The 13,350-nt window shown below is 36.8% G+C and overlaps 1 protein-coding gene across 14 annotated transcripts in view; it reads right to left on the reverse strand.

Moving 5' to 3' along the window:
• LOC131429977 (leupaxin) overlaps window positions 1–13,350 on the reverse strand; it is a 168,358-nt gene that overhangs the window by 29,128 nt on the left and 125,880 nt on the right. For all 14 annotated transcript variants that reach the window (XM_058594561.1, XM_058594551.1, XM_058594550.1 and 11 more), the window contains one exon: window positions 10,056–10,153. In XM_058594561.1, coding sequence (XP_058450544.1) covers window positions 10,056–10,153 — 98 coding nt within the window. The remainder of the gene's footprint in view (window positions 1–10,055; window positions 10,154–13,350) is intronic.

The raw sequence follows: 13,350 nt of genomic DNA on the forward strand, positions 1-13,350 counted from the left end.
TCAACATATCTGTCTGGTTGGGCCTTTCGGATTCTTCTCAACGTTGCACACGGCGCTTGGTTTTTCGGTTTCAGTCGATGATGCGATGGTCCGGCGGCAACGGTTCGGTATATGCTCGTGTGCCGTCGCGAACATGACGCGGTTGCTACGCGATCGCGCCATGAAGCTACTCCCGGGTAGAGTAGGTGGTTGTTGGGTGGTGGCCGTCGTAGTAGGCGAACGAAAAAGCAACCCGACAGAGATCGGAAAGAAGGGCGATGCGTGGCGAATTTTCAATGCTACAGAGAATGAACTACAACAGTGCAAATATGGGTGCGAATATTTTTGAAGCGATTCTAACAGCATTCCACACGAACCCACCCTAACTGGGAACCTTCATTTCACACCTTATGGTTTTCACGGTCAACAGAAGATCACTTGCTAAACGACCCATCGAAATGATAAATGGCCATCGGTTCGATTAAGTTTTGTCGCCACGTACGCAAAACAAACGTGACGAAAATGTTTACTAGCAACTCAAGCAGAATTTATTATCCTCTGGTGTCGACGCCAATGGGAGCAAAATACATTAGTTTAGACCGAACGCTTGTAGTGACCGTTAGACAGATTCGATCGTTCCAAGGGCAATCATCGCCAATCCAGTTTGAAAATATAATACCACTCATATTGGTTACGACGCCAGCGTCGAAGGAAGAACGCAATCCAATGTTTATACGACGCAATAATTTCGATCTCTAAACAAACGAACTTTCTTGTAATCGCAAGCCATGAACTTAAACCCAATAGTCAACGGTGTGCTAGACTTTGTTTTGTCGTATGGGTAATCCCATCCCATCCCATAAGAAAAATAAATCCCATAAGAAAAATAAATCAAACTGTTTCTGTAACGATAGAGAGAGAGAAAAAAAAACTTCGCGCGTGACATTAGCAGTTAAAAATATCCATCGAACGCACGCCACTAGTGCCGATCATAGACAGCGTCGCTTCCCATACCATCTTTTCCTTCTGTCAGTTCGGATTATCGCCGGAACCCTGGACATAATGCTTTCGCCCGACGCGACGAGCAGCAGATTTACGCAATACTTATTTTTATATTGATTCATTCACGTATGAACTAACAGAAGAAAAAAACAAGAAGTATTTTCGATGCTTGTTCCGTTCTCAAATTAGATATGAAAAAAGTTCTATTCGCACCAATTAGTAATATGATGAACCAGCTGGCAATGAATGCGGTCCATTCAAATTCAATTTAGGGCAAATGAGTTCAGCTTAGTGAGACAATCGATACCGTTTTACATGAACCAGATGGCCTTAGTGAGAAATAGAGTTTTTAAATTCAAGATTGATTTTTAAATTTATAACCTCGCTTACTATCTGAATTTGATTTTTTATTTTACATCTCTCAATGCACTTCCACAATCTGGAATCAAATATGATAAGATAATCCTCCTGTTGATCGTAATTTAAAACCAACATCTCAAACAAAGCAGACTGTTTTCAAACCACAAACTCATTTCCCAGACTGTAATAACAATAATAGACTTATGACGAACGCATCGCAGTAGGCTGCAAATTATTCCCATGTCATCTATCTAATCCCATCATTTCTATTCCGGGAACGAATTATCACTGAAAGTCCACCCAGACAACAGCTTTGCTCAGTGTTCAGTATTCTCTTTGGGACATATGTATCATCCCTCAGGATGCCCGATCACAATCTATAATTGATAGCTATATAGTTCATTGAATGTTATGGCATCCACATGTCACTGGATCAGTCAAACAACTGCCCAGTCGTACGTTTGATTTACAGCTCTGTAACTGTAAATGTTGTGGTTTCTATATACGGTAATGGATCATGTAATGAACCTATGAAAGTATAAGTTGTTAGTAATGACTAATTGTATTTTATACTGCGTGTAAAAGTCCTAAAAGTGCACCAGATTAGGCTATCCGAGAATATATTTAATCCAATATAGAAGTATCGATTTCGTAATATCCTCTACCCTATGAATTGAATACTCCTCCCTACGTATTAAGTGATTGCAATGATGACAGCAATAATTACACAAACGTTTAGCAAATTTATTGCATAATCATTTGAATATTCATGCTTCGACAGCGTGCTACAGGTTACACTATCGAGACGAAATTGCGTCGAAATTGACGCATTGTTATGAAGATGTGGTCTGCTATCAGATTATCCACTCTTATAACCCAGATATTTATAATCAGCAATTCCATGAAAAAAAAGTAACATCTCCCTATTTCATCTGAGCTTCTATTTCCATCTCATCTGTTCATCTCATAACTTTGAACATAAATCATATCTTTCAAAGTATCTGAACAAAACTGTGAATTCTTTTAAAACGTTTAAGTTATTTTTTGTTTCGATTATAGAGGTTTTAACCTTAAGGTCATTCGCCTCTTCGGGCCAGAAAAATTCCTGACCTTATGTGCGGGGTTCGGAATCGAACCCAGGTGGGCTGCATGAAAGGCATTGACTAGCGCATCACGCTACACTAAACCCCCTTATTTAAGTTTTTGTCAAATTTTCCCATTTAAAAAAAACGGTTTTAAATCCTTCAGCGATCGTTTTTCCCATAGAGAAATTAATTCACCTTCAAATGTAGGAAACATTTTCGTCTCCAGTTTTACAGTTACATATTTCTGAATATTTACTGATTGATTCGTCTCAAAACATGATCACTTTTACATAATTACACCACTTCTAAAATTACGCTTAAGTTAGCGTTTTGTTTTCATCTCATTTCATATCGCAAGACTGCCAAGTTTTCTCATAGTGTTATGAAGAAAAACTTTTTTTTCTTATTTAAATTACCATCAACAAATATTTTTTTCAATATCCGTGACATTAGTTTAATTATATTATTGATATTTATATTGCAATAAAACTGTTTCGGCTGCGAAAAATGCTAGAAAGTGCATGTTCAATACATATTAAATAACCATTATGGCACATTTAGTAGCACTGGTGTCATTTCGATATATGTCAACAAAACGCTGTTAAGTGTGAGTGTTTCATTGGCAACTGATATTTTCATATTTTTAAAAGGGCCAATCCAGATTAACCTTATAGTAAAATTATAAATGTGAAACGAAAGTGAACGAAAACGACCTCAAAATTTTTAAGAGTCGAATTGATTCTAAACTGGTTCTAAAGATATCATGCGTTGTCTCACAGCTGACATTTCATTGAGAGTGCAATAGTTTAATATTTTGTTTTGATTGCTATCGCTTATTAATAGGATGAATATAGGACCAACGATTGGATGAATGAAAATCCATTGAGATGAAATTAGGAACAGAGCAGTGAACATATCAAAAGTGTTTTAGCTGTTTTTTGATTATTAGTTTGATTTCCAAGAAATGTGAATCAGTTTCCAATGTGGAACAAGGCGAATTAAGCAGAAATATGAAATTATTATAGTGGTTTTAGTGGTTAAATCTGGTTTTTGAAGTAACGTCCTTACAAAAGAGATGAAATAGGGAGCCATCGATAAATATTAGACCCATATCTTTTTATTTTGTCATCAAGGTGACCATTTCTATATTAGGGTGGATAGAAAAATCCATCTTTTTAAAAGTTTTTTTGGGAGACTGACATTTTTAAAAAATTTACAACTTGTTAATGACTGGACCAATTTTTACAATTTTTGGATATATCGTCCAGAAATGTTAATAATTTCAGAGAAAAATGCGTAGATAGATACAGTTTTGTGGCTGATAACGTCATTTGTACAATAAAGTCTCTTTTTACGCGAGGGATACGTACCGCGTACAAAAAACCGCGCAAAAGTAACACGTAACTTCGGAAATCTGCGTGAAAAAATCGCGTTACTTCGGAAATCCGCGTAAAAAAACAGCAAAACTCAAGAAATGTTTTTTTCAATGCCAAATGCCTTAAAAATTCAATAAACGTCCAGATCTGGTCTAACCTCCTGCAGAGCTCACTAGGATTCTGCGCTCAAGTGACAGCATTTTCACATGCGTGGATTGCTTCTCTGAGTCAGACAGTGAATCAGATTATGAATGAACCGGTTTTTTATTCAATTAAATTTTGGTATTAAATCAAAAACAATTGGATTTTATTTTACATATTTTTTCCCGACATTTTTCATATTTCTTCGACAGAATCAATAATTTCAATAATATTTTTCATGACCGAAACAGTTGCCAGATATCAATTAAGCCAAAAAAATTGCATTCATTTGCACACAATATTTGGTAATGTCTGATTGCTTCCTACGTCAACATGTGACTGGCCATTTTCGTCCCACCCATTTATAAAATTTCGATTTCGTGTACCTCAAACCAAATGCGTTTTCTTACTGAAGGTTTTAGTTTTTGTATTTAACATTCCGAATGTAAATATTATTTCTGCAATATTTTTTTGTTTGCACAATAGAAAAATTGGTAATTTTCACCCCGATCTCCCTTTTCTTTTTCTCGTGGAATTGCCTTAATATTTATTTATGATCGGTTTACAATTCACAAGCCTCTCAAATTTGTAAACCTGAACTTGACCCGTACCCGTTAAAAATGAGAAAAATTGGCACCCGTACCCGACAAACATATCTTTTACTGTACCCATACCCGACCAATACCCGTCGGGTTCGGGTCGGGTTTCGGGTACAAACACCCGACAACCTCTAATAGAGAATGAATTCTTTCCAAAACACTCGGTGTCGAAAAATCTCTTAAAGCTCACTTCAAACTGTTTACAGAATTTGCTACATGTTTAGTTGCATAGTTCAAACTACTCTTGACGAATCTCCATGTAATCAAGATTTTGGGTAAAAAAGAATTATTCACCTTGGGCAGCTTACTAAGTGTACGAATAGAATTCTAAGCAGTTCGTTCATCAAGTAATCATCCACACTTAAGTAATCCTTCAATCGCGAAAGTTTTGAACTGTAGTAAGAGGATTGATAGCAAAAAACAACTAGAAAAATTGAATAGAAAAAAGTGCATTTATAATTCCCATGTGTTGACAAAAAGTTTCGGCAAATACTGTTTGACAAGTTATCGAGTAACATCAGAAAGGCATATTGGCAGAAAATTTAAGCAGGCTCATTCTTTTTAACAGATTAAAAAATTGCAAAAGATTTTCAAAGTTTCGGTAAATTTTCAAAGATACTAGAAGATGGATTTAGATGAATCCCTGATATTTTAGCAAGATTTAAGATGTATTTCTATAATTTATAAATTATTTGAATAAGTTCAGGGCGGCTCCATGCGTCATACCGAATCAAGTTGAAAAACATTGTCAAAAGATGTTCCCAGTCGAAATTCGTAAATCTCAGTTCCAGTAGTCATCTCATATACGAAAAACAATTGTTGGAGTGAGAACTGATGTCTCTGTTCGGCAGTTTTCTTGTAAGGGTGAAAGTTGAGTAATCTACAAAACAGTAGCCCTAGTGCCATATGAACAATACTTTGAATAAAAAATATTTAACCGGATTTCATAATAAAGCCTCACTGGAAACAGTTTTGGGCCCAATACTCACCACGACTTGGAAATATCGGGTGTTGGAATTAGTTCGTAGCGTTCATTTGCAAAAAAAAGATTCTTTTCTTTAGATTTCATGAGTGAATCGATCCAATATTTGATCATTTCGTAGTTTTCGGAATGCTACTCTGGCAAGCTATGAGTCATGGATCGGAACAAATAAAAGGTGATTTTTGCTGGTTTCTTTTTGGAAACACTGTCTTTGACAGACGCTGGTCTTACAAGCCAGTTGTCGTATGTTCGAGCCCCGACCTGGAAGGATTCTTTGTGTCAGTAGGATCCATAGTACTAGCCATGCAATGATTCTGTACACTAAGAATCGGCTGCGAAGTCTGTTGAAATAGAAAAGCCAAATTCCACAAAAGGAATATAATGTCAGGACTTTGATTTTGTCTTTGACAGATCACGCGTGAATCACGTCTTGTGTCATTGTCAAATTTGTTTAATTTGGTCTATAATATATTCTTTAATCGTCGTTTGGTCTATAATTAAATCATAAATGGGCGCAGACAAAGTTGGAGTAAAATCCACTTTTTTATCAAAAAATTAAGTTCTGCGACCAAGCTCATTTCTGGTTGGATGGATACGTTAACAAGCAAAATTGACGAAAGACCAGCCAGCACATTGGAGTGAAGACCAGCCAGAAGTATTGCAAGAGCTACCAATGCACCCGAAAAAAGTTACTGTTTGGCGCGGATTAATGGCCGGTGGTATTATTCGTGAAATACCACCCGATATGTTGGAGAGAGTTTGTCAAAATTGAACCTTACGCTTGGGCTATATAATGTGGAGCCGTGTCCAACATTTGCATGAAATCATCTTCAAATTATATTGGTTGTTCTATCAATTGCAATAAAGATTTAATAAATTTTCTCAAATTTGTTGAGTTTTTTTGAAAATCAAACCCATAGCTCTTTAAAAAATCGCCCTTTAGTAACTGGATGGAGCAATGTCCGGTGAATAAGGCGTGTGGAGCTGTACTTCCCATTTCAATGATTCCAAATGAGTGTTTACAATACTCTGTTCAAAAAGTCAAATTTGCACTAAAATATGACTTTTCGTGGCACTTTTCTTAATGTTTAATAGTGGCTCCTCACGAAAGCGATTTTTCAAAAACAAACATTGACATGTTCGATATAGCACAACAAATACTACGAATACAATAACAACATGCCATACGCTGGTAAAGATGCGCTTTGTCACTAGCTCCCATGAAAATATTTACTTTTGCAAGCAGTTTTAGGAAAAAATCCAAATTTCGAAAATCGTGACTGAAATTTTTCAGATGTGATTTTCAAACCAAAAAAATTATCGATCAGAAAACTCACTGCAGAAAAGTTCAGTACTGATTTTTTGCAAACGCGATTCGTTATGAATATATCTGATATGATTCTCGAACAGAAGATTTGTGGGAAATAAATTTTCATGGCATTTATATCTCAACCTTTTGCAGAATACATGATGAATAAATTCGCTAATGGACAAAAACTGAACCTTTCTGAAAATGTTCATTGAGCGTAGGGTGGTTGATAAATGGATCAATAGTGGTGATGTATACGAGATTTACTTAGCAATACCGTGGTGGTGGAGTACTATCATCAATAAAAGCAGCAAGTGCTGTGACTAATAATAGTTATAATCAGGGCCGCCTAGAGAAAAAAAAACGGGCTCGGGGAGATTTGAATACGGGCCCCCTTCGTTAAATGAGCAAATAAACTTAAATGAACTCTATTTTGCAGGATTGAACGAGCAAATAAAAAAGATCCCAAGATATGATGTGATTATGAGCAATAAAAAATATTCCGGCATCGAATTTCCGGGCCCCCTGAAAAAGTCCGGGCCCGGGGGGATTCCCCCTTTCCTCCCTCCCTCTCGGCGGTCCTGGTTATAATGATAGTAAAAACATTATTTAAAAAAAAAAACCTTTCACAAAGCATGTTATGCAGCTGATTAAAAATATTACCCAATTTAACTTGAATGTCGTACGCAAAAGTAACAGGAGCGCAGTTTATCGCTTCGCCAATTCAAAAGCGCCATTCAAATTCTGCGCCTTCTGTGTGTTCGAGGCATGCTTACAATGCTGCGCTCCTGTTACTTCTATGAATCAAATTCATGCTAAATAGCGTTTTATTGGTTTTATCAGCCATCTGGAATTAAAATAGCATTTTGTCATTATAATCACTATTTGGAATGTGTAAAAAATATTGTTGTTCATATTGACCAACTCACGTGCATCGAAAATATTACAGTCATAGCTTCTCAGTTGCAATCTTGCATGAATCACTTCGGTGTCAAACTGAAACGTAAAGGAAATTCAATATCGTAATATTATCGGAGACTTTTCTCCGTTCCGAATATTTCTTTACGCGATATTTCTGTGTGTGAAAATTCGTCATTAACTTTCGCTGACACACAAAATTACTTGTAATCTTCGAGGTTCTAAGGAAGTGATCTTTCCAGTCACTGAGTTTTTTTTAGAAAATCTCTTGAACTGATTTTTCCACGAATGATACTGAAATTAACTTTTTCTAATCATGATTTTCCCAACACTGTTTGTAAATGCGACTATGAAAAGTTGTCTGAAGACATCTTTCGATAAACGCTACGAATTAGTTCCAACCCCCGGTAGGACCAACATCAAAATGTTTTACAAGAACAAGTTGCGTCAACTAAATGGAAACGAAATTGTTCATTACGGCTCGTTGCTTTCGATGTTCTGTTGGAACGGTCTAAATTCACCTTATAATTTTCTGACAACTGCACTTCAGGCATTCGGATAAATCATTCTAACGTACCTAGGATCCCGAGGATTAATTACTTATTTCCTTATTGCTAGAATTCTGATTCGCTATCAGCAAAATAGAAGCTCAATTCGCGAGCAACCACCAGACGGAAACAATTTCATTAGAAACCACCTCGGTGAAATTTGGCACTCGCTTTTTTGAGCGAAAAGTAATTAACTTTTACTAATCGCAGAAACCGGTGACGCCATAGCCCAGATAAAGATGCACATTTAACGATTCAGATGCAACTAGCACTTGGCACGACCCGGAATTGAAATACCAAACGCCAAGATAGGGCAGGCTAGTGTCGAATTGTTGTTTCAATTGCTCTCTTCTTTGGATGTGTTTTTGCAGTGTATAGACAGTACCTTTTTTTCGATGTGACGCTTGCTGCCATTTCAGCAAAGCACCTGTCAACGGGTCGGTGAGACATTGCCGATACATTCCGATTGTCACGTTGGAAAATTTGCACACGACGAGGTGCATTCTCGGTGCTGGTGGTGATTTGGAATACGCCCCTGCGTAGGAGCAGAAAACAACGGTGCACGAAACGTTAATGATCATGAACTTAGACAAGCTTGAAATTTATGATGGATGGAATTGAATTAAGTAATAAACCACTGAGTTGAGCTAAGCGCACCGATTTCAGCTGGAGTGCTGATTCTGAACGGTGTTCCGGTGGTTTCTAAATTTAGTCGACTTTCTCGGTCGATCGTAAAATTGTTTTCCAATGAAAATGACGACTGAACGACTACATTAGGCATCTATATAGGTTAAATGAAAACAATTTATAGACGATTTGCTAAATTCATGTTTTGGACAAACGAGTTGTAATTGTTTTCATGAAATTTATGAAAATGGGAAACCAAGTTATGTGAATAACTTTTTCTATGCTCAAGTTCTTGTCGTTCAACATATTTTTGTGTATGAGAAATTTCGTGAAATTTCGACAGAACATAACAAAAATAACATCCACTACATAATCACAGAAAATGACAGCAACAATTGTTTACAAAAACGTCGTCGATTGGTTGACAACGGGATTAACGCAATGCCGTCTCGTGTAATGCAATCTCAAGTAACGTTCGGCCATGATGAACCGCCGTCAGTTGGTTCCGACCGAGGTTAAAAAATAAAAACAGGAATAGAATCACAGAAGGGGCACCATAACGGACCTCGAATGGTTATGATTAGGAAATAAAGTTAATAAATCAGTCAGAACACATGTGCTCTGCTATACCTTGTGTCACCATATCTCTTCAATAGAGCTAGTTAAAAATAAGGTTTCCACTAATTTTTTTCACATCATCATGAAGGGATTTTTAATCACCCAGAGGTTCCCATTTTTACGAAATTTCGATCCATGAATTTTCGACTGAAACAGTTACAAGTCTGAAAACAAGCTAAAATCGCCGAATGGAATAAATCATATTAAAAATTCTGGGTTGAAAACAAAAATAACAATCATTAGTAATGAGCACATGGCGTGCATTCTACTCATATTAAAATGACAAAAATGACAGCGTCGTGTGCACTGAAAAAACAACGTTAAATTCTCATGTTCCGATAGAATTCACACCGAACGCTATTATTCATTTCATTTTAAATAATTTGACCGATCCGCCCATTCATAGTGCAATCAATTAATTTTCACGTTTCGAATATTTTCAACCCAATCCAACTGATTCATCGTCCAGCAGTAGTCTAATTCAATGGATCCTCTCTCAACTACTACTCACCTTAAAATCAGACAGTGATGCCATGAGGTCATCCAACTCCTTGGTAGCCGAAGATGTGTGATTCGCCTGTTCATTCTGGGCTAGTTGCTGTTGGTACACTGGAAACGAATGTGAGATAGATCGTTTAGATAGTTGCATTCGTCAGGAGAATATATAACATGAAAATAAGGCGAAGAATATTTTTATTTGCGACTGGTTTTCTAAATGAAAAAAAAAATCGGAACAAGGCAATATTTTTCATTCATGGAACGAGAGTATCTTGCAGCCGAAACACAGAAAGTAAGAGCAACCATAATGGTATAAATTGCATACCCTACAGGCGCATTTATTAGACCAGTTTTATGGAGCAGTTGGGTTATTCACTAGAATAGATCGAGCCGTTCATTTTCCACTGACACGTGCGACCATTATGGTTATAACTTTGGTAGTGATTCTTCTTAGTCCTTACAAAGGGTTCGCTGGAGTCCTCTAGTCACTGGTGCAATGCACAATGATTTCAGCATATTTCACTAACAAGACTAGCTTAACATCCCCCGGTGAATGACCGATAGGTTAAAACCGGGCTAAAATAAACAACTAACTAACTAACTAAGACTAGCTTAAAGATAATACCGTTCCATTTCAAATCGAGCATTTCAACAGGATGATTGCTACCATTGGAATTCGTAATTATATTCCTCGCTATTAGGTATTCGTTTAACCTTCGAGTGAAACTTGATCCACTTGATGTTTGGACGCACTGCTCACTTTTCCACAGTGCCCCCAGCAATCTATCCCAATATGGCCAGTTTTAAACAATTCTCTTTCGGTGGTAAAAGTGTTGCTACAATTTAATCAGGTCTATTCAAACAATTACTATCCGGCACAGTACCGGAATAGTTCCGAGTACCGATATGAAAGCGTCACTAAATGTTTAGTATGATACGTCCCCGAATGCATGGAAGGATCACTATCAATCTACTGCTGTTTCGAATGCTTTTAAAGCAATTATAGCAAAATCAGGGCTCTCGAATAGCGACACTGCCATGAAACAGAATTCAAACGAATGCAATGTCCGATGGCTATCGGTTTTATTGTGCTAACATGTAGCTAAACTGAGCACTGCAACAGATTATTGAAGCCACACCTCGAACTCGGAACTTATATAGGAAGTAATACAGTTCGCATCCTAAGTATCTTGTGAAACCCCAAGATACTTAAGATGTGTACTACTGGACTATAAAACAAATGGAAAGATGGACTTTGGATGACATTTTGAACCAAAATTTTTATATGACCAGGGCTCGAAAAGTTATGTCCTATATCCCAACTAAATTCTAAGGCTTGAGGCTCTACAATGAAGGGTGCCTGAAAAACACATTGTACCTTGTAAAGTTTCGACCAGATTTGGTTAACTGTTCAAACAAATGAGTTGATACTGTCACCGACAGTGGCAGTGAAAGTGATTTGCAAAGCAAAAGTTGGAGCCTCTTGCAAACTGCTCATTTACCCTGAAAATTCAACCCAAAAAACAATCCTCCTGACCAAACCTCCCGGAAGAAAGACAAAGCACACATAGGAAGTTTGAATAACTGCTTTCAGAAAGACGTTTCTGCCTTTCTCATACAGAAAGGTTAAGCAAAAGCAAATTCAGTGTACTACAACATTCCGATGCCAAACTTGACCTTCGGTTTCAATAGACTTTGCAACCAACTCCTAAATGTACAGCACCATTGCATTAACAGTGCTCAATACTATTAGGGTTCGAACATAAGACATTTAGCTTGCTAGACCAGCGCCTTACAATCGGGACTATGCAATCAAAAGTAAAAACCGACTTTTGAACCAAGTGTAATATATTACTTGACTCAGTTCGACGAAAAACGGAATCGTCGGTGAGTGTGTGCATGTGACAAAAAATAGGTTTGATTTTCTCGAAGATGGCTGGACAGATTTTCATAAATCCACACGAAAAATTATTATTATTATTATTATATATCGTTTATTTTGACCCGGTATACGAAAGATATGGTCGCATAGAACAGTATTGAATTTTATCCTAATCCGATTTCCACTTCCGGAGATACAGTGGTAAGGGCGACGAAAATTTCAAGCAGCCATAATAGTGACGAAGCGATAAAAGTACGAAATCTTCGGAACTTCTGGCAAAATTAATGGCGTTTGGTTTGATTAATAATTTCATTGTAAAAATCGCCGATTGCACTTTTAACACTTGAGAAAGACAGACGTATATTGAACACTAATGTATATTTTGACGTGGCACTTAGTTGAATGGAAAGAAATAAAAAAAAAATTTCGACGAATAAGGTTTTCGCGCGAGACATAATTCGAAAGTCTTACTACTCTCTGTCTGCAGTAGTAGCTTCCTTAGATTGTCCAAATCGATTGCGCCATCATCGAGAAAATTGTGCGAATAGAGAGAAATTCTGCGGATGAGAAACAATAGGATAAAGCGGGTATGTCACTTATACGGTTATATCTGTTGAATGCATCATTAATAAAACCGCTCGTAACAGACAAACCATGCCTCGTTCGCAGCGACAGTTGACAAAAAAAACATTGAATGCACAAACCGGATAAAACCATTAACAGTTCGAAAAATTCTTGTGATTTTACATCTTATCAGAAGCACATAAATGGAGCGTAATATTTCACACAAATTTATATTCAAGAACATGTAAAATTGTGTGATTTGAAAAGTACTTGGCTTTAAAACGAAAGGAACAAAAATCAAAAGATCGACATCAACAACGCGACTTGAACCGAAAAACATTACATCACAAAGCACACCAGTTAGTCGACTGAGCCACAGAATCACATATCTGCTTGGCTGGTAAATCATGCATATAAATTCATACAGTCTCACTTGCTAGCCGAATGAAAATTACACTCGGAGCCAGTAAATTTTTGCACGAATGAAACAATGTGTCATTTGAGAAGTTCAGTAGTTATGAATTGTATCGTTTGAAGAATTATGTTACCTGTGAAATTCATAATTTCTTTCTGTGTGTGTTTTCGAAACACCCGTTAAATTTTGATCCGGTTTTTGTATTTATTTATTTTTTGTCCCATTCTTGCAATAAATATGTTTATAGACGACTTTTGCATTGTAAAATTCGTGTCCGGTTTTTGATTTTTTACCCGATATTTGCATTCAAATCTACTTAAAAGGGTTTTTCAAATTAAGTTGCTCTCATCGAATTTTTGCATTCAGTCATTCATATAAAACAGATATGGTAATATAAACCGATCATATTAACCTTTCAAAGCATATCTGTTTATCAACTGAGCCACG

The sequence above is a fragment of the Malaya genurostris genome, chromosome 2 (genome assembly GCF_030247185.1).
Source record: "Malaya genurostris strain Urasoe2022 chromosome 2, Malgen_1.1, whole genome shotgun sequence".
NCBI lineage: Eukaryota > Metazoa > Arthropoda > Insecta > Diptera > Culicidae > Malaya > Malaya genurostris.